The sequence below is a fragment of the Acomys russatus genome, chromosome 9, assembly GCF_903995435.1.
Source record: "Acomys russatus chromosome 9, mAcoRus1.1, whole genome shotgun sequence".
Taxonomy (NCBI): domain Eukaryota; kingdom Metazoa; phylum Chordata; class Mammalia; order Rodentia; family Muridae; genus Acomys; species Acomys russatus.
The window spans coordinates 52,936,195-52,961,490 of NC_067145.1; the positions used below are offsets into that span (position 1 = coordinate 52,936,195).

General features: G+C 45.7%; 2 protein-coding genes across 2 annotated transcripts in view; one reads left to right on the top strand and one right to left on the bottom strand.

Moving 5' to 3' along the window:
• The window catches only part of Ccdc3 (coiled-coil domain containing 3), an 89,881-nt gene extending 83,850 nt beyond the window's left edge, over window positions 1–6,031 (top strand). The window contains exon 3 of the mRNA XM_051151341.1: window positions 4,797–6,031. Within this exon, the coding sequence (XP_051007298.1) occupies window positions 4,797–5,069 (273 nt within the window). The 3' untranslated portion in view covers window positions 5,070–6,031. The remainder of the gene's footprint in view (window positions 1–4,796) is intronic.
• The window catches only part of Prpf18 (pre-mRNA processing factor 18), an 807,949-nt gene that overhangs the window by 562,986 nt on the left and 219,667 nt on the right, over window positions 1–25,296 (bottom strand). The window lies entirely within an intron of this gene.

The window sequence follows — 25,296 nt, forward strand, 5'->3', positions numbered from 1 at the left end:
GCTTTAGAAGGTGACATTTTAAAAGATAAGGAAGCACAGGTTTTGCAGTCTAGCTTAAGAGTCAGAAAGCAGGAACTGGAGAGATGGCTCATCGGTTAAGTGAACTATCTGCTCTTCCAGAGGTCCTGAGTTCAATTCCCAGCAACCAGGTGGTAGCTCACAACCATCTATACTGGGATCTGATACCCTCTTCTGGCATGCAGGTGTACACGTGCACACACGCTCGCTCGCGCGCGCGCGTGCACACACACACACACACACACGTATATAGAATACACTTTAAATTTTTTTTAAATTGTTGAAAAAAAAAAAAGAATGAGAAAGCAGCCTCCACCTCATGGCAGTTTGCCCATTTGCCCCATAGCAAGCATTCTTTCAGCCACATGAAAACCTCCAGATAAAACTCTGTCAGGGCAAAGTGGAGGTGCTTAGGCATCCAATGAGAGGGGCATTTCCCTGGCTTAGTCTGCGGAGAGTGCAGGTGTTCCGCGAGGATGAGCTGGAGAACCCATGGCATTGAGGGCTCCTTTCCAAGAGCCTTGTTTTTGGTTCCTCTTCAAAGAGAATAGTTAGTACCTGCTCCAGCCTGGCCTCATCTTTCCCCTCTGCAGCTCAGATTACTAAAAAATACCTCAAAGCTAAATGAGCAAGTAGCATGTCTTGTCGGGTTTTAATTTTTTTTTCCCAGAAAAATTTTAAGAGATTGAGTTCATCTGGAAAGTAGTCCCCAAACAGGAGTTTCTTAAAGAAACATGCCTTTGGAATTCCCGCTAGGAATTCTCACTTTTGGGAGGAACGGCTGGAATCTAGGAGGCCCACTTAAGGTTTCATAGGCAGCAGCTTCATTATGCCATGGTACCGTCTCAATACACATGGCGTCTTAGTTGAAGAGGAGAGACCTGTGTGGTAGTAGCCTTAGATTATGGCTCTGCTCTGGGTGACACTGGACAAGTCCCTCGAGTCCTTTGAAGTATGTCTTTGATGAGTTCTCTGATGTCTATCAGGGAAGGAGAGGCTGCAAGGGCCACAGGATGATGCATTTGCCCTCTTTTTGGAATTTATCATTTCTACTTTCACTACGCCAGCACCCCAAGACAGCTTGGTGGTGCTCGGACTCATCTTGGCTCCCTCAGGCCATTACAAAGGTATTCTTGGCTGGCTGTGTTGTTTTAGCTAGATCTATAGCCCTCCCACCTCAGAGTCCCTAGAATAGGGAGTTCAGTGCCGAGGTCACCAGGAGTGTTGCTGACCTAGGAAAAGCCTTGTCCATGGTCATTGCTCATGCCTCATAATCTGTTCAAATCCTTTTTGATGCGATGGTCTAGCACATACTAGTAGACCTGGGTCTCTTGTTTGGGTAGACATTGTTTATCTTCTTTTATCCTGTTCTTGAAGAATCTACCATAACTCATACAAAGACCACAACATAAGGAGAGTGTCTATCATCGATACTTGGACATATGGAATTTAAAAATACATAGGTCTTACTTACACATATATGATAGGACGATGAGTTCCTCAAGGAGGTTCCCTGTGTGTGTGTGTATGTGTTATTGGGGTCATTTTGGCCGGAAGAGGGCAGTATTGCATACGTGGTCTCCCTGAAGCATTGACATTCCAGGAGCCCAAAAACTACTAAATGACAATTTTGGAACACTGGCTCGATTTCTTTCTTTTTTTTTTTTTTTCATATGTCCAAAATTGCTAGGCAACAATAACTCAAAGGCCAGTGTGAAGTTAGGTCTGCAAGAACTTGTGAGCTGCCAAGGGCATTGAGACTCATTGTCCCTGGTATGATTATAGGAGACAGCATGATATAGGTGGCAACATGCAAGTGGGTGGCCTACAGAGGGCTTATGGGATTGCCAGACAGCTAGGCATGGTGGCACATGCTTAGACTTACGAACACTCAGGACTGAGGCAGGAAATCAAGAATAGTAAATTTGAAGCCAGCTTGGGTTACATGAGGGAGAATGGGCTATAGTAGAAGCGAGATCATGGCACAGACTTTGACATGGTAAGGAGCAAAATGTGCTGGCGGAAGAACCGGGAGCCAGCATACTTTGTGGTTGAGCTTGTGGTACACAAACTGTGAGCAAGAATGGAGATGTGCGAGTGGGTCTAACCACAAAGGTCCAGGCTTAAAACACTTCACTGTATTTTGGACTTCCTGGCTGACAAAATAAACTTTAATATGTACTGGCACATGAGTTTAAGAACACTCTAGATAAAACCCATTAAATCTTCCAACCCCAAGATTAACCTTTTGCTACGTGTGAAGAGACTGTAGGTGGCCAGTCAGGCTCCCTGAAAGGGAGGCTGTGAGGAGAGAAGCATGCTGGGAGTATTTCCAGAGATGCTCCTGACATCACAGGCATAGCTGGAGACAGGAGGGCAGGAGATGATACAGTACCAGTAGAAAGGTGAAACTGTTTGTAACACCAACGTCACTGGGGCCAGTTGATGGGACACTGTGATGCCGAGATGTCCTTGTTCCAAGATAGAATGAGGGGCCCTGGATATCCTACCTTCTGTGTCATGTCTAGTCTGTAACTACAACTGTCTGAGCAAACTGTCAGGGCGTTGGGGTGGGGGCAGGGTAAACCAAGGCAGGTTCTGGAAAATCAGCTGACAACTGTCTACTTGTAACACTCCAAAGGGCTGGGCACAGACCTTCCAGTCCCAAAGCCAGTGTGGCTTGTGCAATGCTGAATCCACTACACTGAGTTCAAGAAGCTTGCTCGATGTGAGAGTATTTAGAAGCAAAAAAGGCAGGGCGAGAGATTGAGGCAACTGGCCGTACTGCAGGGCTGGGGCTAGGTGAACACTGTCTCCTCAGCATCTAAAGGACACTGTCCTGGGATCCTTCCTCAGGTACCAAGATCTGCAGAGGCTCGACCTCCTCAGGTGTAATGTGAAGTGCTACAGTGCTCGCATATAGTCACCTCTGGGTTGTGTAGAATACCCAACACAGCATGTGCAAATGGTTGCTGTACTCCACTTTAGTTCCTGAATTAACAGCAGGCAAATAGTCTATTCGCGCCCCAGTATAGACGCAGCCATCAGTTGTCTCCCAACAAAGTACACAGACAAAGCAAGAGGACATGTCTTAAGTGATGGCCATTAGAGACAGTCTAAGGGTCTGAGAGATGGTGCCGGGCTACAGCTCCGGGAAACTTAAACCCCATTCATGTGGAATCAGAGTAGTGCTTAGCCTGCAAACGCAAATTGCGCTTTTGAGAACTTTCAGGATTTTCCTTTCCTTTTCTTTCTTGTTTTAATACATGGTTTGTTGAATCTGATGAGGAGGGAGGAGGAACCCACAGGCACAGATCCGGCAGGTACGGAAGGCTCTGTTTCTAAGCAGAGGACAGCGCTGCTTAGGCCTTCGCTAATAGCAAAGCTCTTGATAACGGCTAACAGGTGGGGGCAGAAAGTACGCAGTGGTGAGAAGACCTCTTCTTCAAAGAGTGGAACCTAGCTTGCAGCACAAGACTTACGGTGTGCCCAGAGAAAGCTCGGTCTCCCCGCACTCCTGCCCCCTCTGTTCCTGTGATAACAGCTGTTGTCACCAGTTTCTCAGACAGAACATACACATATGTAAGCATAGGTACACATGGAGATCAGGTTCTGTAGCCCTCATATCGGACCGTCTGCATCACCCTGCACTGTGCTTTCTATATTAACAGCATGACTTGTGCCTTGCTTCAGCAACGGCCCTCTGGAGCCGAATTATTCTCTTAAAGACACAAGATATAATGCTTTCCCTTCTTGTTCTTGTTCATGACACCGGCAGTCAACCTGAGCAAGCCTCTACCATTGAGCTGCCCTCTCAGCCCTACTGTGATTTTTGAACAAGGTCTTTTTTGATGGACATTTTAAAAATGTTTTCAACCCTTAAAAACTTTTATTTTCGTTTTATGTTTAAAAAAAAAAAAAACATTTTGGAGGCAGTCTTGTTTAGCCCAGTCTTGCCTGAAACTGATGGCAATCCTCCCGTCTCAGTCTCCTAAGTGCTGGGATCACAGGCTTGTATCCCTATGCCAAGCTCTCTTAAAGGAGATAATGGGCCAAGCACATGTTTAGCATGCTCCGAGGCCATTGGGTTTAATCCTCAATGCCCAATCCGACAAGGGAGTAAGTAACAAGCAATGCTAGACTGTATTTGTTTACCTGGCCGTTTGCACATGTGAATGCATTTCTGTGAGATGAAGTCTCAGACTTACTAAGCCAAAGGATACATAGTTTTTATTTTGACAGAGTAAAGCTATTCTTTGTGAGGGTCTACACACTGTCCAGGAGAGTCCTGTTGCCCAGACTCTGACTATATGTGAAGAGACAGCTGGGGATACAGCTCGGAGGCAGAGCACTTGCCTATATGCCTGAGGCCCTAGGTCTAATCCTTACTACCCGCTACCATCCACCAGTCTGTAGAAAATAACCTGCCATGGCTTTAAACCACTTCTATCTTCCAAAGCCAGGTTAAGCACCTGTTTGTATGATCAAGAGACAATTATGGCTCCCCACCCCAACCCCCACCCCCGAACTACCACATAATTCCTGTGCATTGCTTACTGAGTTAAAGGAATGAGTTCATTCCTTCCTGCTGCCAGTGACAGATGTTTAGAATACATTTTAAAATGAAAATCCTACAAGGAAGAGCAAAGTGGAAGTTCCGTTTGGAGGTCAGGTGGGAGATGCCTGGGTGGCGGGGGAAGGGCAGGGTGCAGGCCAGTGCCCGCGTCATACCTTCTGAGACTCAGCTGCTTCTCCCTTTCTGTTGTTTCTGCCCTCAGCTCATGTGCTCCTCAGTGCAGAAGGCCCTGTTTGAGGAAGAAGACCATGTCAAGAAGCTGCAGCAGAAGGTGGCCACCCTGGAGAAGCGGAACAGGCAGCTCCGAGAGCGGGTGAAGAAAGTCAAGAGATCTCTGAGGCAGGCGCGGAAGAACAGCCGCCACCTGGAGCTGGTGAACCAAAAACTCAATGAGAAGCTGGCCGGCTCAGGGGCTCAGCAGCACATCAACGCCCTGGGCCTGGAGCCCGCACGCGCCCCCTATCTTCACGGGTAGCAGGTGCAGGTGGATGTCGGCCTGGCTTACCTGTCCCTGTGGACTGAGAGAACAAACATGGGTTCTATACATGCAGTTATTTCAAACATTATAGGATATATCCGTTAGGCAGTTGGTAGAGTCTAACTGGGTAAAGTGGCAAGTCTTGCATTCTTTCCCATTGGGTGCTGGCCTTACTAGCTACACAGCTTCAGACCCCATGTGAAGTGTGCCCTCTGTCTGTCCTGGTGCCAAGCAAATGCCTTAAAGCCTAGAGGTGATAGGACCCCCAAGTTCTGGGCCCTCTTGGGTCTGGCCCTTAGCCTCTAGAGAGTTCCTTCATTGGGGAAGAGAACATTCTAGAACCTCAGTATACACGAAGCTATCACGGGAATGTGATATTTTTATTTCAGAAGAGAGTCAGTGTTGAGCCTTATCAACCAGAGCTGGTACAAGCATGCATGCTGAAGAACCACTGTCCGAGAAGATTCTGGAATGTTCTACTACTCTTATGTTTTTAGAAGCAAGGTGCCCACATGTAAATATGCAGGGCACCCATGTGTCAGTCAGTATTTCTCCCTCACAGCTAAAGCATATTAAGACTTAATGAGTCCATCACAGATACAGGAACTGAGCAGGGAGCTGAGGCAGCTGGTAATTGGTAAAGATAAATTATATCAGTTTTCCAACCCCAGCTCCCCAGGGCTGACAAGATTACCCACAGGCTGTTTTAATCTAAAGAGTAATTGCTTTAATGGACACACCACGTTTCATCACCCATATTTCCAAGTTGGAATTCAGGTCAGCTTGGTGGAGGTTTAACTTTGTGTTTGCTCAGCCTGCCATGCCTTTAAGTTCAAGGTCAGTGACCCTCAACACGGTGAGACGGCCTGCTCTGCAAATACATCTCCTTGCTTGGTGGGATTCAGAAAGAGGCATGCTCCCACACAGGCTCCTGAAGAGCTCCGTGCAGGCAGTCTAACCTAAGCTTCTGTGCAACCACCAAACCCCTGCCCTGGAAACACACTTCTGCTATCTGCCCAGGCTCCGCACAAAAGGTCTGTGCATACTTTGACAGAAATCTTTGCATAACAGTGCACTTTCTTTTCATCAGTTGTTTAACAAAAGGCTTTCTTTGGGACAAAAACTTTAAGGCAGTTCATTAAGAGCGCCTCACTGTCCTTTCCATGGCCGAGTTTGACCATGTCCCAGCTGTGTTAAATAGGAAGTCAGCTGAGGGGCCTCTTTTCTGATGATGGCCCCCCACACCTACTGCCTGTCCATGCTGTCCCACCAACAGAAAGAATTCTTTGGTTTTACAATGTCGACTGACCACCCAGAGCCCACCCCAGACACACGAGGCTGACAAAGTGGCCGTTACTGTCATAGTGCTTGCTGCCTTTTTGCTTGTAGGAAGTCCAGGCACCTCTATGAGAAGTACCTTGTATTGCATGCAGGTTGGTGGTATGCGGAGCAGCCTGTGCCCTTGGCTGGACTGGGCATGGTGGGAGCGTCTACTGTGGGACCACACTTCTTCCACCCTGTCCCCTAGCCCCTTTAGCAGGGTTGTCCGTAATATGCTACATAGGTGTGCCTTCTCACTAATTCTCCCTGGGAACATTTAATTAAGGCAGTTTCGTTACCTCCCAGGGGAATGGCAAGCTTGGAGGTGACAGAGTCATGACTTGGAAAACTGCGGTAGTCACAGACGCATTATGTTCTGCTTTTCCAATAAACATGAGCAGCGATTCCAACAGCAGTGAGCCAGTGAGTATGTCTTTGGATCAGAGAGGCTTCATAACTCCCAGCTTTGGCCTGGCAAAGTCATTTAGAGCCTCTGGGGGAAGTGTCTGAAGTGACCCTGGGGACACTGAGGAGACTGTTCAAGCCTGATCTCTCCTGCCATTCCCTGACGGATGTGGCCTGAGTCTCCCTCCCCTTGGGTTCCCGCCTCTCAGACACCTGTGCTCCCGCTCTGCCGCTCAGAGGGGACAAGAGGTATCATTAATCACTGTCCTCGGACATGCACCGAATTCTTGCTGAAGGAGGCTTCCCCAGGCCCCATAATCTTCTGCCTTGTCATCTGGCCACAGCCCTTGCTGCCCGTTAATCATACGAGTGAAATGCTCAGTGCTCCATAACAGGCTGACTCCAACATCACTCAGAACACGACACACTATCTCCAGTCTGTCCTGGCACCTTCTGTGAAATACAGGCTATCGGTCCATTTCTCTTCAAGGCACCAGAAGACAAAGTGACTTTTCAAAACATCACACAGTAAGCAAAACGCAGGCAGACTCATTTACTCTTTAAAGTCTCATAGACTTTTTAGATGACAGTCCCCAGGAATGTCCCACTGGCATGGCTTTTTAGATGACAGTCCCCAGGAATGTCCCACTGGCATGGCTGTGTGGGGGTGCATCTGCTTTAGTCCCACAGCATGTTGAATGTCAACGTCTTTGGTGGATTTCCATTCAGGATGGTGTCTAGGCTTTAGTGCTCACTCCCTTTTAAAGCGCCCGTTTTAAACACCGGGCTGTATGTCACAGTATGACTCCTGCCCGGTAGAAATTACTGGAACCCTTGCATCTGGAGCACAAGACCTGTTTAGCTTTGAAGAGACAGATTAAAACTCAAATTGTAACAACTTTCAACCAAATGGCAGAATCACCAATTCATAGGTCTGCAAGGTGTTTAAAAATTTTTTTGTGTCTTTTAAAAAAATGTTTTAATTTTTTTTTTTGTTTGTTTATTTTGGTGTAAGATTATAGGTGTGCACCATCATACCAGCTAGGGAGGCAGAGACAGGCCAGAGCTCTGTGAGTTCGAGGACAGCCTGGCCTACAAAGTGAGTCCAGGACAGCCAAGACTACACAGAGAAGCCCTGTCTCGGAAAACAAAACAAGACAAAACAAAACAACAAGAATTCAATGCTACCTTCACTTTCCTATGCATTTGCTCACCTGAGGAGTCATGCCTCCTCACCCTGAGATTAGCAGGAGGCCTGGGGCTGCCATTCAGCTGTGCAACACCGCTCTGATACTCTTTTATGCCCCACTTAGTACTTACACTTTTAACTATCAGCATCTGGTTCAATGTGTGTCTCAGGAAGGAAGTTTATCAAACAAGAAGAGAAATGAAGGCGGGGTGACTACAATCAATCGTGGTGTGTGATACACACGTACATATTGCTACACATGTATACAAAAGTCTCAAGCCAATAATTTTGTACACAAGTATGACATAACCAACTTTGTTGGAAAGAGACCATTTGGTAGGGTTGCATAATATTATTTTTATTGATACCCATATTAATCTTTGGCCCTTTTAAAATTCACCATAAATCTTTCACTTCTTAAAAAACTCTAAGCATATACCTTTTCTTCCTCATAGTGAAGTTAGCTCTTCCTCCAAAATTACAAAACAACAACAACAACAACCCAACCCCCTACAACTTATTACTAATGTGTTCCCTCAATCCTCTCACTATCTAGGTTTGCTATGCCCTCTTCTCCCACCAACTAATATACATCAGACTGATCCCTGTAGCTAACATCAATCGACCTAGAGCTGGCAATCAAAAGTTTGATTGTAGTCTCTGTTTTCAGGGAGTCACAGCACTTCAACTGATTCCAAGACCAATGGCAGTTCGCAGAGCCCCCTGAATAAACAGCGGTCAGGAGCCCTGTTGACGCAAAGTCCTGTGATACCACAGCAATAGACTGTCAGTTTTCCTACGGTTGTATAAAGGGAGCTGCGGGCACAGCGGGCGTCAGTGTGTACAGAGCAAGGGAAACCCTGAGGCCACGGTGGGGTTGTGGTACTGATGCTGCACTACGTCTGAGACAGAAATCAAAGGGATACTCATGGATAAAGGGGTCAGATAGTTCCTAGTGTGGCGGTACAAGTCCACTTCATGGTAGGTCTCAGTGGTCTGTGAACCCATTTTGAGTGTACTTTTCCCAGCTCTTAAGTAGGTAGCTAACACAAACACTCTTGTCTACATTGCCAAAATGTCCACATTGGTTTCCTGAGCCTTGGAGTTTGGGTCATGTCAGCAAAGTTAAGAGGAAATCCTGGGTTTTTTATTATTTAGGAATACTAAAGTAGATAAACGATAAAACAAACCAGGAAGTCAATATCCTACCAAACAGAGAATAGAAACATTACATTACTAAGAAGCATTTGATGCAAATTCTAGAGTTGAAAAGTACAGTAACTGAAAAGGAAAATATCACAGGAGGAAATTAATGACAGATTGGAAAAGAGTAAATAAAGAGAAACCAACTGAGATCAGTTGTCCAGGCGCAAATGGAGAAATTAAAAATTATGGGGAAAGTGAATAGGACCCAGGAGAGTTAAAGGTAGCATCAAGCAAACATGCGTACACGCGCGCACACACACACAAACACACACGATGGGAGTCCCAGAAGGAAAACAGACAGTAAGTGGATAGACGGTTGCCAGGTGCCGTAATGAATGGGGAGTGGGTTCAGATTTCCTTTTGAAGAACAACAGTGTTCTGGAAGCTGTGGGCGTGGCCTTGTGGTAGGTAGTGTGCATAGAGTTCTAGGATCATCCCCAAGGCTACAAAAGTGTCTTAGAATCAATAATGGTGTTTGCACAACAGCATGAAAGTGAACCTAGACTCTGTATAACTTAACAGTGGTTAAAATAGTATTATATATTGACAAGTCTGGTTAAAATGATGTTATATATTGACAAGCTGATGGCAAGTTTTGTGAGTACCCAGTTCAGTAGTAGCAAACATATTTACATCACTGTGCCTGTGTGAGACAAGCTTTTCTTAATAGATTACACCAGTGGTACCTATTGCTGCTTTCACCATGGCCCTAGGCCATTGGGGGACATTCCCAGTCTCTATATATTTTATTGAGGGTGTATGTATGTATGTATGCATATCCTCAATAAAAAAGTAACCCGCCCAGCTCCTCCTGCCTTCCCCACCTCTGTATATTTTTATTTTCTATATTGCTGTTATTAGATACCTGACAAAAGCAGCTTCGGGGAGCGAGAGCTGATTGTGGCTCACAGTTTGAGGGTACAGCCCACCTTGGCAGGGAAGCTGTGGCCGCAGGAGCCTGAAGCAGCTGATCACAGTGCATCCACAGCTAGGAAGCAGAGAGTCACAGATGCTGGTGCTCAGCACACTTTCACCCTTTGACTTAGTTTAGACCCCTAGGCCATAGTATGCTGCCAACCACAGGTAGGGGCTGTCTCTCCACCTCAGGTAGCCTAACACGAAAACTCCCTTACAGACCCAAGCAGAGGTGTGTTTCAACCCTGGTTCTCACAGTTAAGACTAGCCAGAGCACTGTCTATATATTTCCTCACCCTAAGCCACACCCGCCAATTCATCCAGAACCCAAGGGCTTTGATTATACCATATATTTTCTCCCCTTTCCTTTGGCCTCTCCTTGTCCATCACTGAAAGTCCCATTTGTATTTCAAACTCAAGGACATGATTCTTAATCTCCATAGCAACAGTTAACAGTTTTTAAAACATTTTATAGTTTTGAAAAAGTACTGATTGAGAAGGTTGGAATAGTCTAAGCCATTTGGAAAGTTTTGCTAGATGTAATTTAAAAAAAAAAATGTAAAAGATACAATGCAAACGGTTAAGATGGCAAGTCTTTTGAGTACTCAGTTCAGTGGTAGTAAACATATTTACACCACTGTACATGAAGTATCACAGAAACTTTAATGGAAGAAGACTTTTTTAGCCCTCCCTCCACCAGAGGAATCTATCCTGCTTCCTCCATGGTCCTGTGACATTCGAGGGGCTTTTCCAATCTCTAGCTCTGACTCCATTTCACTTCACCACTCTGTGAGTTCGCTCCGAGTAGGACTGTGGCTGATTCCCACTGAATCCTCAGTAGTCACCACAGCATGAACTAAATAGTGAGGAGAAAAGATCACAGTGAAGGAGGCAACATGAGCTTCTGCACCTTAGAAGATCTAGAGAGACCCAGGGAAGGAACGGAGAATGGCTCCCTTCCTGTCTAGAGGACCCAGACCCTCTGAGTATCCGGGTTCTAAGCATAGAGAATTGCAAGCAGAGCAAGAACACAGTTCAAGGCCAGCCTGGTCTACAAAGTGACTCCAGGACAGCCAAGGCTACACAGAGAAACCCTGTCTGGGGAAAAAATATATTATAACATTGTTTCCTCTCTAAAAAACCCAAGCATCACTCATCCTTGTGTCTATCTTATTTCATGGGGGTTATTGCATGGAATTTAGGTCCTCTCAGCTGCTGACTTTAAGAAAAAGTCCTGCTCCAGAATAGTATACAACCTAAATTCAGCAACTCAAAGGAGACTTATGTTGGCTTTACGGTCTCAGAGCATTCAGTCCATGGTTGCTTGGCCCCATTCCCTTAGGCAGAACATCATGATGACAGCAGTGGATGGAGGATGAAGTTCTTCATCACGTGCCAGGCAGGAGGCAGAGTAAGAGAAAGGGTCAGGGGTTCCGTATAACCTTCAAAGGCATGCCCTGTGGGACCTACTTCCTCCCGCCAACCATTACTTCGTAAAAGGTCCACTACTGCTAGAACAGGGCCACCATCTTGGACTGAACATTCAACATATTCACCTGTGGGGATATTTTAAATCCAAATCCTAAGAATCCTGTACACAGCAGTTGAATAGCCACCACCAAACACCATACACTTCTTCTGTGTATAAAGATTCAGTCTCCTTCTAGCTCCCAGCTTTCCCAAAGGCAAGGATTGTGCAAACATCCATAAATATGAACTGCCAGCTCCCATAAGTCACCTCTTGGTTGCCTTGATGCTATTTCTCTCGGAGTGGGGATAGGGCTTCAAAATCCCATTTTCCTCCTTACACCCCAACCTTACTGTTTTCCCTGGACATCTCTAGGGCTGGTTGTCTTTGCCACCAGAGGCTTCACAAGGCAAAGGAGTAAACACCTCTTTGGTTTATCTGGGGAGGGGGGTGTTCTATTGGCTTTTAGGATGGGATCTTGGAAGAGGCCCCTGACAGGAAGTGGAATGAAGCTCTTTGCTTATCTGAATGTCTCGATGGATTCTGCTTCCCATTAAGGGTTCATGCACTGGCTGCATCCTCTGTCCCTGCGAGATGGATCTCTAGTTGCCAGATGGCTGGGCATGAGCCACATGGCCTGGCGTTTTGTGTCTTCCTGTCCAATAAAACAGGAAAAATTTAAGCCAGGCATGGAAACAGAGTTTTTCTTTTTTATTAAAAACACATCTTAATTGTGAAGCTGGGCACCCTGGGAGTGGATGTCAGCATTTTCTGATCTTTGAGCACAGGAGAAGGGGACAGAACTGCCACCAGGAAAGTGCCAGACAATGATGTAATGTGACCCTAAATGAGGGGACCTCCACCCTGGCTGCCCACTGGGGACACCGAGGAGTTGCAAGCTAAAGGTACCTTTCTACCCAACTTGAGGGCCTAGCTTCCACATGGAGAATCACACAATACCTTCTGCATGAGAATGGTGAGCAAGGGCCGAGAAGTCACTGAGCTGAGTGAGGGTAACTGGGGCTATTTGTTTTTAGAACAAACACTTTGTTCTGGGAGATAATAATTTAGGGGTCCTCTTGGTAAGAAACCATCTGAGTAGGTGGAATAACCTTGAGTGTTTCTAACATGATCTGAATATAAGTAGTTTAGACTGACATATTAGCTTACCAGATAATAAAGCAATGCATATTTACTGCTTTATAGCTACAGTTCAGTGACTAGCGGTGGCTCAATGGTGTTCTCTGGAAAGGCTTGCCATTGGCTGCAGTCAACATGAAGGTGTCGTGCGAAGGCTCAGTGGGGAAAGTTCCTTTCCAAAGTTCCTGTGATTGCTGGCAGGTCTCATCTGAATCTGAAATGCCCCCATTCCACGCAGGCTCCTAGTTTGAACAGTTGGCCTCCAGCTGGTGAAAGGTTCTGGAATCTTTGGGAAGTAGAGCTTTGCTGGAAGGAGTTGGTCACGGCAGGCAGGTCCTTGGAGACATGTCATCCCTGCTCCCTGCCTGTCACTGCCTCTGCTTCCTCATCTGCCATGGTGTGAACCGAGATGCTGCATCGAGCCTCTCCCTGACCCTCACGATAGACTGAACCCTCTGCACCAGAATTTGTCTTCCCTTCTTTACATTGTTTATGCTGGAGATTTTGGTCATGGCAACATAAAAATAACAAATGCACATGATGATGATGTAGTTCCTTGCAGTGTGTTGAACCGAAGTCCCACTGGCTGAATAGCTCTTGCCAGATGGGCCTCTCAAACATCAAGCATGCATGCTTACAGGGCAATAGAGAGCATGCATAAACAAGGCAAGAGAGGAGGTGACACCGGCCACCTCTGCAACACTTCAGATTAGAAACAAGTCATAGTTGTCCCCGCCCACCCCCATGCTTAACACACAAAGGGATACCAAACACACGTGGGCATACATGACAGGAGTTGGGAATGTGTGGGCACCATCTTAGAATTAGTCTGTTCTAACCAGGCTCTAGCAACTCAGTTGTACACAAGTGTGTCCTAAAAGAAAGATGGCACTTCCCCAGACACGTGTGCATCACACCTCTACCATGTCTGTAACCACCATGACTGGCTTGGTCGTTTTTATGGAGGACAACTGCCACCCCCAGGGATGCTCAAAAGCCACGGGAACATGAAGTCACTCACTGTTTTCTAGATGCAGTCTGGCATCCAAAGGGGGAGCTTATAAGACTCAATTGAAAGCACGGGGAAATCCAGGGTAATAAGTAGCTCCCAAGACTCCACTGAGGAAATTCAATTCATACTCACACCCTCTCTTTGAGTAGTCCTGTCTTAGCTTGCAGGGCTAGCACACAAAGCCCTAGCAGGATGCCACAAACAACATTTGTCTCTCACAGTTCTGGAATGTGGAAGTCTTAGATCAAGGCACTGGCTGATTTGGAAGCTAGTACTGTATTCATACATTATTGGTTTCAAAACTACTTTCTGGGTTGCTGGCAACCCCTTCTCCCTTCCCCTCTCCTTCCTTCCCTCCCTTCCCCCTCTCTTCCCCTCCCTCACTCTTTTCTTTTTTTAGATTCATTTTTGTGTGTATGTGGTTTTTGCCTGCATAAATGTATTGCACCATGAGCATGGTTGGTACCCATGGAGACGAGAAGATGTCAGATCCCCTGGAACTGGAGTTGCAGATGGTTGTGAGCTGTAATGTGGGTGCTAGGAATCAAACCCAGGTCTTCTGCAAGAACAACCAGTGCTCTTAATGGCTGAACCAATTCTTCAGCCTTACACTATCGTCTCAATGGTGTAGATCTCGACAAATGTATAGAGGGTGTCAATCTGTGATATTTTGGGGAACATAAACATGTGGTCCATAACACCTTCTCTCTGCTGGTTTCCTATGTTTCATGAAGAAATTTCCAACAGTGGAAAGAATGCTTTATGAGCAAGGGACTATCTTTTGTGACATGCCACAACACAGTCTGAGATGTATGTTCTTGTCATCTGTTCTCCACACCATCTCGCAGTATGAAACCTAGACTCTAGATGGTGACAAGTTAATGTCACTGTGCTTGTCCTTTCATCGGTAAATTTAAGACCAATCAATCATCCAACCAGCCATTTTCATGCCTATATTACCTTCAACATAGTCCCTTAAGATATCAAGAGGACTAATTTTGTAAAAATTTTCTCATATGCATAAATCTCTTTCAAACAGGAGTTTCCCTTAAATCCCATACTGTCATTTGCACTGTTTTTTAAGTGTTTTCTTTTGTAAGTTTCATTTTGCCTTGGATTCCTCAAGGCAGTTGCTTAAGTTGGAGTTAATAACTCAGACCCCAGTGTTTAGCTTGGAAGAGGCAAGCTGTTGCAAATCTCTGGCTTAACCAGCCCAAGGCCATGCAGAAAGTTTTTGTAAGTAACAGTTGGAGGGAGGCACCAGGCTGGTTCTTTCACAGAGCCCATTCAGGTAACTCACTCAATTCCCCCCCCCTCAGGAGGTATAAATCTTTCAGGTTCTCCCCTTCTGCCTGTTAGCCAAGAACTGTACACCACATAGGACTTCAGAAAGGGACACAGCACATCAATCAGAGAGAAATGATTTTTAAAAAACTCTTCTTTCCATGTTTTCTTGTTTTGCTCAAGAGTATTACAGAACATTCACCTTGCTATCATTACAGAATTTTATTTTGTATGTGTGCGTTCATGTGTAGGGGTGCACACATGTGTGCAGGTGATATGCACATGAGTGGCCATTGTGTGGAGGTCAGAGGAGAAAACCCTGGGTGCCATTCCTCAGATACATTACCATCCTTATTATATCCTTTTTCTTCCCCCCAACACCTCCCCTCCTGTCTGTCTGTCTGTCTGTCTGTCTCCTCTCTCTCCTCTCTCCTCTCTCTCCTCTCTCTCTCTCTCTCTCTCTCTCTCTCTCTCTTCTCTCTCTCTCTCTCTCTCTCTCTCTCTTCCTAGTTTGTCTTTGGATGGCATGGAACCTGGCAAGCAAAGTAAACTGGATAGCTAGTGAGCCCTAGGTATCTGCCCAGCACTGTCTCCCTGGCACTTGAATTACCAGTGTGCACCACTATGCCTGGATTTACCACCACTACCTATGGGTTCTAGGGATCAAATGGGGTCCTCTTTTCTTGTCATCTGCCCTTCACCTCAATCATCAGTAGGAGATGAGAATCCAGAAGTACGCCCTTTTATTCATAGCATGCCTGATCATGACCAATGGCCCTCTCGTGGCATGCAGCATGCCGTGAATGGAGGAACTGAGAAGCCAGGGCTAGATTTCAACTCAAGAAGGGTACACAAGCATGGGAAAATTCTACCAATACCGTAACTCCTGTTGCACAAAACCTACTTCTGTTTGAAAATCTCATATTGGCTGCAGTTGTACATTTTCCAACCACACATAGCACAGCTCACTTTCCCTCTAAGCTTTTCCCGTGGAACTTCCATGGACTGCATTGCCTGGCCTTTATTTCTAAGGCGGTAGTGGCGGTAAAAGTGGGAACAAGAAACTCAAGGCACATTTCACAAAGAACCATTCTGGACCTCTGAAGAAAACTCTCTGAATTCAACTAATTTAAATAATTTTGGCGTCAAACAGCAGGCACCAGTAAGTTAGACATTCATTTTGTGACTCAAATAATCAACTGCCAGGAAGGCTTTGGGCTAGGGAGACACCAACTCCATTTTTCTTAAACTTCAACCTGGAATTGGCTAACCCACCTTTTGTCAGCTTTTCCTTCTGAAACACGATAAATGCACCCAGATGTCTCTAGCACATTATCAAACTTACTGTTTAGTGCAGGAAAGGCCGGTTTTTCATCTCCCCGGGAGTCATAAACATTGAACGTGACCCACTTGCATCTTCCCAAATATATCATTTCCCTGACTTGTCATATCAAAATGTACACTGTGCTAGGGTTTCCCTCACCTTCCTATTGTCTCCTCCACTAGCTAAGTCTCACACATAAATTAATTTCCTTTGGCATAGACAGAGGCTCTTAATGGCAAGAGAACAAAAGTCCTCACTATTTCAACTTCCCCCTGGAATTTTCTCTTTTCGTTCCCCTCTCTTCCTTCTCAACTGGATGCAGAGTATCTGCTCTTTGTGTTTTCAGTAGAATTGGAGGCTCAGCCTCACTGAGAAATGGAGACCTGGGGGGTACTGCGGGCTTCCATCCTTAAGAGGCAAGCTAGTTCCTCCCCCTCACTTGATTCCCTGGCAAGGAATATGGACAGAGGCTGGGTTCCCAGAATTCTCTAGGGTATTGTATTGAAACATAAAAATAGACTTCTCCCTGCAGGGGACAGATTCCAATTAGAATTCTGAATTTGTTCTCAATTTCATTTTCCACCGAAGGGACTAGATTTAAAAATCAGGCAGCTGGCAAATTGCCACACACTTTTTCAGCTTGCTAGCCATGACATCTCATGAGAACAACTCAAAATGCTTACAGAAGTCTTCCGTTTCAGGAGCTCAGTGGGGAGCTGGAGTAGCTCCAGCTGTCTCTGGCCCATGAGCCTGTTCACAAGGCTGCATAGGCCATGATGCTCAGGGACTAATGCAAATGGTGCCCAGGGTCCAGGGATGTTTGGAAGTTTACCGAGTGCTGGCCTCCATGCCACTGGTTGACTTTGTGCTATGTTCACCTTTTTAGTAGCTTCTTTTTTTGCTGGTCCGGGGATTAGAACCCAGGGTCACTCATAGCAGGCAGGCAAGCACTCTACCCAACTTCCTGTCACCTCAAGACCTTTGCACACAGTGTCTCCCTTCTGCTTGGAGCCTTCCTTTCTCCTCCTGATCTCACATAGCTTCCCTTTCTTCCTTCTTGGAAACTTGGGAGTTTTCCTCTGGGAGTTTCTAGTTTATCACAAAGTGGACTACATTACTTTCATTTTACTCATAGAGTCTTCCTCCTCTCTCCCCAGGCAATCAGCTCCATGGCCACAGGGGCCCTGGCAGTTTCGCGTTTTGTTTTTTTTTTTTTTTTTTTTTTTACTATAGTTTCCAGATGGTAAGTCCCTGCTGTCTACCTAATCAGACCCTGACATGTAGCAGGTGTTCATTACATACTCAATGCATGAATGCATAATTGAATTGCTTTTATAATACTCTTAAAATATATGTTAAAAAATAGCATCCCATTTTCCCAGCACTTGGGAGGTATAGGCAGGAAGATTAGGAGTTCAAGGCCATCCTCAGGTACATAGCAAGTTTGAGGCTAGCCTGAGCTCCATGAATCTTACCTCAAAAGAGTAGGAGAAAAAAAGAAAACATGATATCCATTTTACAGTTGAGAAACTGGAATCTGAGAGTCCCAAAGACATGAAGTCACACGCTGTGTGATTTGAACACTAGCACACAATTGATATGTGGCGAAGATGGGAGTCAGAAAAATAACATACACATTAGTGCATAGTTTAATAAAGCTTGACAAATATATACAGCCATAGAGACACCACCAAGAGATAAAACAAGATGCAGGGTATTTCTATCACCCAGCAAGCATCCGTCTGCCTTTCTGTATCCCATCACCCCAATCTCTAGTACCAGGATAGCCTTTCCACTAGTGTGTCACTTGTGTGTGTGTGTGTGTGTGTGTGTGTGTGTGTGTGTGTGGCTTCACTGCACGCCAGACCTATCATTTGTAATGCATCATCTTCCCATCTTCCCACTAGATTTATATAGAATAGTTGATACATGTACCATGCTGAGAATGGCATTCATTGTTATGGGGTTTATCTGTTGTACCATAACAAAAGAGCACAGTCTGTGTGGCTTGAACAACTGAAATTGATCTCCCCATAGTGTGGGATGCTGGGAACACCAGGTCGTGGCACTTGCACTGGAAGCTTGTTTTCTGGGAAGATATTCTTTCTGGATTACAGGTAGCCAGCTTCTCACTGAGTCCTGCCGTGGCTTTTCCTATGGGCACACACAGAAGGTGGGAGATGCTCACCTGTTTAACACTAATTACCTGCCAAAGTCCCTTCCTCACAGCACCACTATATTAGGAGCAGAGCTTCATTTCAACGCAGATCTGAAATCAGGGGCACAATTTAGTACGTGCAGCCATGACTATCATCACAATTGTTTGGGAAGGGTTAGAAGGTGTGGCCTTGTGTAGGAGATAGGTCACTGGGGGGTGAGGCTTTTATAGCCCACACCATTCCCAATTATTTGTCTCTTTACCCTGTGCTTATGAATCAAATGTGAGCTCTCAATTACTGCTCCAGGGCTATGTCTGCCTGCCTACCTGCTACCATGCTCTCCAGCATGATGGTCATAGACTCATCCTCTAAAATTGTAAGCCCAATAAACACTTTCTTCTATAAATTGCCTTGGCCATGGTGCTTTAGCACTGCCACAGTTAAGACAAACAGACCATGACCTCCCATTTCAATTCAAACACACACCTCTGCTAACCTAAGAGTCTCCCATTAGATTCCACATTCCAATGGTTCTACCACCTCCCAGTGGTACCATCCCAGAGACAAAGCCTTGAACATGCAGACTTTGGTGTATGGGGGAAGATGTTTATCCAAGTCATCCCAGCCCTAGAATGGAATCTGTGAGGTGGACATAATAATAGCTTTCCTTAGCATTGTACATGAAGCTATGAGACCACATGTATAAAGAATCCCTTATGCACATGGCTGTTTGTAGGTGCTTGGCCCATAGGGTCTGGGATTACTCTATCATGGGCTTTAATCCAGGGCTTCAGATGACTTGTGTCCAACGGACTGACTTCAGATGCATCAACAATCATGCTTACCCTCTTTTTGACCTCTTTTATTGATCTCTACTATTTCTATAAGACAATTCCAATGGCCTTAAGTTGGGAAGCTTGCCTAAGAAGCAGGAAACCACAGCTTCCGTTTGTTTAACTGTCCTTGAGAGGAAAGACAAGAGCATTACAGATTTGAACAGCGTACCCCTAAAGCCTAAGTCCTTCTCACAGGAGACATTGCCCTCAGCAGAACTGGAGTTTTACATCATACAGAGAAACGTAATAGTGGAGGGACCTCCATACTTCCTAGTACATTGTCTCACAAACACACAGTGTAACCCTGGGAGCTGATTATAGCCACGTTGAGCTGAATATGGGGATGGGGAACCTTTGATTTTCCAGGAAAGGTCTTCAATGAAAAGTAAGAATGCTGTTGGCGCTTTCAAAAACAAAAGCAGGGGCTTGTTTGACTGAGCCAGTAAAGGTACCTGCTGCCAAGCTTGAGGGCCTAAACTTGATCTCTAGAACCACAGTGTGGAAGGAGAGAACTGACTCCCACAACTTGACCTCTGACCTTCCACAGCTGTAACGGTATAACCTTGGTTAACTACCCCAGAAAGCCCTTTCATTTTAGACACTCAAGCCAAGAAGAAAATGCCCAGTAAAACTTAAGTTCTCATTTCATGTCTAGGACAAAGCTGGAGTCTCATTTTCTAAAACACAATTTGATTTTTCTGTCCCTTGCAACCAAGGGATCATGACTTAGGTAATTTCGTATTTTGTGTGTGTGTGTGTGTGTGTGTGTGTGTGTGTGTGTGCGCGCGCACATATACAGGTACACATCCTGTCCCTATTAACCTGGCAGGTGTCTGTTTGTCATATATAAAATGCTGAGAGTGTTCTCCATGCTTCCATCAGCAGCTCACTGGTGTTCTTTATGAACGGGCTTCAGTAGCTGAGTCAAATGTTTGTGTTTGGGTGGGAGGCACCTCCTAGCTGTGTTCTAAGGATGACTGTTCTCACACTCCAAGGACAAAGCATTTTGGAGTGAATCCTTCCCAGGGGTCTCCTCAATGGTACACCCCAGTCCCTGCTCTTTTCTTAAAGTGCTACATCTCTGCATTATTGTGACGTGGGGGGGGGGGCGGACTACTACCCACCTTGCCTGTGTATTGCAGTGCCTGGGCACCTAGTGAGGACTCCCCAAATGGCTGCTGCTTTTAGTATTCTAGTAAACTAAATGGCTGAGACAATCCTTCAGAATCAGGTTGCTAGCTCAGATACTTACTAGCTAATTAACATTACTAGTTAACTAGTAATTAACATTACTAGTTAATGTTTCTGACCTTTATTTTCCACCTCTGTAAAATGGGATTCTATTTTGTTTGATACAATATATATTCCAGGCAAGTTTAAAAAGTTCAAAATGATGACACTGGAAAAATAAGCCAGAGCCCAAGGTGCTAAGGTCTCTTGGTGAGACCTCCTCCAAATGATCCCTGATGCTCCAGAGTCCTTGGAAGTAATTTTATAGTCATGTGATATGTTTCTTCCAACCAGAGTAGGGCCCCGCTTTAATAGTTCTGAGTGTCTTTTAAATAAGTGGGAATTATAGCCATGATTATCCTACTTGGTTCTTTTTTTAAAATTAAATTTATTTATTTTTAATGTATTCACTTTGCATCCTGATTGTAGTTTCCTCCCTCATCTTCTCCAGTCCCACCATCCCTCCCTCTGCTCCCTCCCCCTCCCCTAGTCCTCAGAAAGGTGGAGCCCTCCTCCCCTATCCTCTGACCCCAGCCTGTCAAGTCTGATCTAGACTGCCTGCATCCTCTTCCTCTGTGGCCTGGCAAGGCTGCCCTACCAGGGGGAAGTGGTCAATCAGTGGGTAACAGGGTCCATGTCAGAGGAGGCAGCCCCTACTCCCCATATTATGGGATTCATATGGAGACCATGCTGCCTATCCACTACATCTGAGCAGGGGGTCTAGATCTTCTCTATGCATGGTCCTTGGTTGGTGCATCAGTCTCTGCACTGCCCCCCACCCCTCCACCCCTCCACCCCACCACAGGCCTGGATTTGTTGACTCTGCTGTTCTCCTTGTGGAGCTCTTGCTCCCTCTAGGCCCTTCTATGCCCCACTGTTCCACAAGACTCCCTGTACTCTTCCCCAAAGTTTGGCTTTGATTTTTTTACCACCCACAGTTCCCTTTTAGGAACGATCTCCTTAGGGATATCAGCAAGGCCTGCTGCCCCAGCTTCAGATCGTTAAACTGTTAATTTACTTCTACTATGAGAAGAACCAAATGTCTCCCTGACGCTCTCTGAGGTCTGAGCAAGTGTTAATCTTCAGAAAGGCATTTTTTTTTTTCTCTTAATGCCTTGATGTTAGCTATTCATGAAATATTGCACTTTTAAATTAAGTAATTGTAGTCTATTTTCTTTTCCAGTGTCCAGATGGGGTTTCCTAGAAAAAGGCTGTCTTATACCCTCCCTACACACACATACACACACACACACACACACACACACACACACACACACACACACTAAATTTTACCATGTGAAAAGTATATAGTGAACCAAAGGTGGATTGGAAGGCAATATAGAGACTGTGTTAGTTACAACCACTTAGTTTAATAGCTGCTTTTAGCAGCACATGCCTATAACACCACCACTCAGGGGACAAGGCAGGAGGATCATGAGTTCAAGACCACATAGTGAGTTTGAAGCAAGCCTGGATTCTGGGTTATGTATTGAAACTCTGTCTTTAAAAGCTTCAAGATCATTTAGACATTTAAAATCCACTCTAGGCTTTCTTGGCATCGTATGAAAATGCAGAGGAAGAAAAAATAGCTCATGACCCAAGATCAGTCCCCATAACCCAGAGGCCTCTTAACGTCCACAGGTGCAAGCCCCTTCCCCACAAACAAATAAAATTTTTACTTTTTTTTCTGTTTTGGGACCTGAACATGGTGACCCATGCCTGTAGTCTCGGCACTTGGTAGGAGAAGACAGGAGGCCCAAGAGTTCAAGGCTATCCTAAGCTTCATAACAAGCTTGAGGCTAGCCTGAGCTACATGAAATTATTCTCTCTCTCTCTCTCTCTCTCTCTCTCTCTCTCTCTCTCTCTCTCTTCCTTCCCCTCTCCCTCCCTCCTGTTTGGTACTTAGATGTTTGATATTATCCCATCATTTTTGGATCATATTGGCTTGTGAGCTATAATCCTGTGAGCTATAATCTACTCTTAACACTACATTGAGTGACTTCCTTGGGGAGCTTGAAGTTTGCAAGTAGTCACGGTGAGAACATTTGGACACAGAAGCCAGCAAATGCTGCAAACCGTGGCTTATCTGCAGCCCCCAACTCCCATGGGTGTTAGTTTACCAGAATACTGTGGTCACAGTCCATTATTTATTGTGATGATAAATTTTATGTGTCAACTGGAGGGGACCGTAGGCATAGGGTACCCGTGATGTTGTTTTTGGGGGTGTCTGTGAGGGTGTTTATAGAAGAGATGGCATTTGACTTGGTAAGACTGAATGAAGCAGGTGGTTCTCAGTGTGACCAGGGGTCATTCAGTTCACCCAGGGCTTGAGTAGAACCAAAGGAAGGAGGTGCTGGTGCTATGTCTGTCAGTTTTCTGACCTTCAGCTTCCTGGTTCTCAGACTTTTAGACCTAGAATGCTCACCATCGATGCTCAGGACTTTAAACCATTCCCCTGGCCTTGCAGCCCACAACTGGGGCCTCTATAACTGTGTGACACAACTGGGGCCTCTATAACTGTGTGACACAACTAGGGCTTGTATAATGTGTGAGTCAACACTTTAGGTTTTGGTATTGTCAGATTTTGAGGGTTAAATGCCCCCTCCCCCCTGCACAGGCTCATGTGGGAATGTTTTGGAAGGTTCTAAACTTTTGGGAGATGAGATCTGGCTATCAGACTTGGTGTTGCAGAAGCAGGGCTGGTTCCGGTTTGGAACTCCTGCTTCCTGCTTCAAAGAGATGTGAGGAAAGTGGCCACAGGGTCCCAGTGCCAGCTGATACCACCCTGGACTAAGCTCATCCCAGCTATGACAGCATCTCCACTGTGACAGGCTGAGTGCTCCCGGCCCATGCATCAGCATAAACCCTCCCTTCCTTCGGTTGCTCCACGTCAAATGTTTGCTCACAGAGATAAGAAAGTAACTGCCAGGTGTGGTGGCACCCGCCTTTAATCCCAGCACTTGGGAAGCAGAGGCAGGTGGATCGCTGTGAGTTCAAGGCTAGCCTGGCCGACAAAGCAAGTATAGGACAGCCAAGGCTACACAGGGAAACCCTGTCTCAAAAAGCCAAAATAAATAAATAACAATAACTTAACTAATACAGTACTACATGCTGTGTGCTGTGTGTTTTATCGGCTTTGTTTCCAAATACATTAGAAAGCCCATAGCAATATATTTACCCACCCACCTCATCTCATGGAAACACACAATTTCTAAGAACAGTGAGAACGTTTTTGCAGTTGACTGGATCTGGTGGCACAAGCCTGTAAACTCTGCTGCTTGGGAGGCTGAAGCAAGCAAACTATAAGTTCAAGACATTCCTGGGCTCCAGTTCAAGCAGGAGGCCAGCCTGGGCAATGCCCTGACTCAAAATGAAAAGTTGAGGCAGCCTGGAGTTAAGCTCAGTAGCAAAGTACCCAGGCCCTAGGGTAAACCACCAGACAGAAAACAACACCATCATCAACAACAACAACGAACTTGCCTCTTCAAAAGTTTCTTTATGTAGACTATCTGCTACTTAAATAAAGGGGGAAACTGGATTAAAAAATAAAAACCAAGAAAGATGAAATTTCTAGTTTCGGGATCAGATTTTAAGCCAGTAATCATCTCTCTAAAACTCTAACTGGAGATGGCTTTTCCCCGGAAAACTTTCCATATAAGCTGAACGGATTTTACCCCAGACCCAAATGTCTGCCTCGGATTCCCCAGTGCCTCGCCAGCCTCTAATTGCAGCATTTAAACCGAGGCTCATGGCCCTCTTCCACCGCAAAGCTTATCTGATTCTTCGTTCTCATTCTCGGGATAAACAGATTTCCAGCGGGGGCTGCCAGCAGCGCCGGGAATCTGCCAAGCCTGGCAGATGCTAAGGCTTGAGGTTCTTCTGTCTGTCCTCAGCTCCAAGCTGGCTGTGAACTAGCTCTACTCCCACGGCCCAGCAGACTCTCAGCTACTTCTGCCAAATACCATCTTCTCTGCTCAGCTTCCTGCTTTCTGCTGGTCACACTAGCTGAACCAGTGAAGGCCCTAATGCAAAAGCTAGTCTCTGCTTCCCACTGCGCCCTCATCTTTATCTCTTGGCTCACAAAGGAGAAGCACCTTAAAAAAAAAATCTGATAGTCAGTCTTGAACACTGCTTTCCCCATAATACTGACCACAACCGCCATTTCTCCCCTAGTCCTGTCTCTTTCAAACTGGGATGAGATTTGAAGTGACGGGGAGCAGAACAATGGTTTGGATTGAAAGCCTCGGCCTTTGGAGCGATACAGCTCTCAGCTTCTTTTTGCGACCAAACCATCTTAAAGAGTAAGTTAAAAGAAGAAAGGTTTTATTTTGGCTCATGCTTTCAAAGCGATATCAACCCCAAGGCCTTGTCTGCTGGCGCTGGGTCCATGGTAAAGCCGGGTGCAAGGGTGGTGGGACTTTGTCGAGAAGGAGGCTGTTCGCCTCATGCTAGACGGGAAACCGAGGATGAAGAAGGGACTGGAGGCTGTGTGTAACCTTCAAAGTCAGCCTTCAGCTTCTACCAGCTAAGCTCTCACATCCCAAGGTTTTTTTTTATTTTTTAGAAGTGTCTCAAATAGCCCCCCGGGATGGACATTCTAGTCTCTCAACACATGAGCCGTGGAGGACATTTCGTACGCAAACTATAGCAAAGCCTGTCCTTGGAAATGGTCCAGAGAAGATGGGAACAGACACGTCGAGCCTTTTAACTCTGGACCTCAGCTAAAAATTATATTT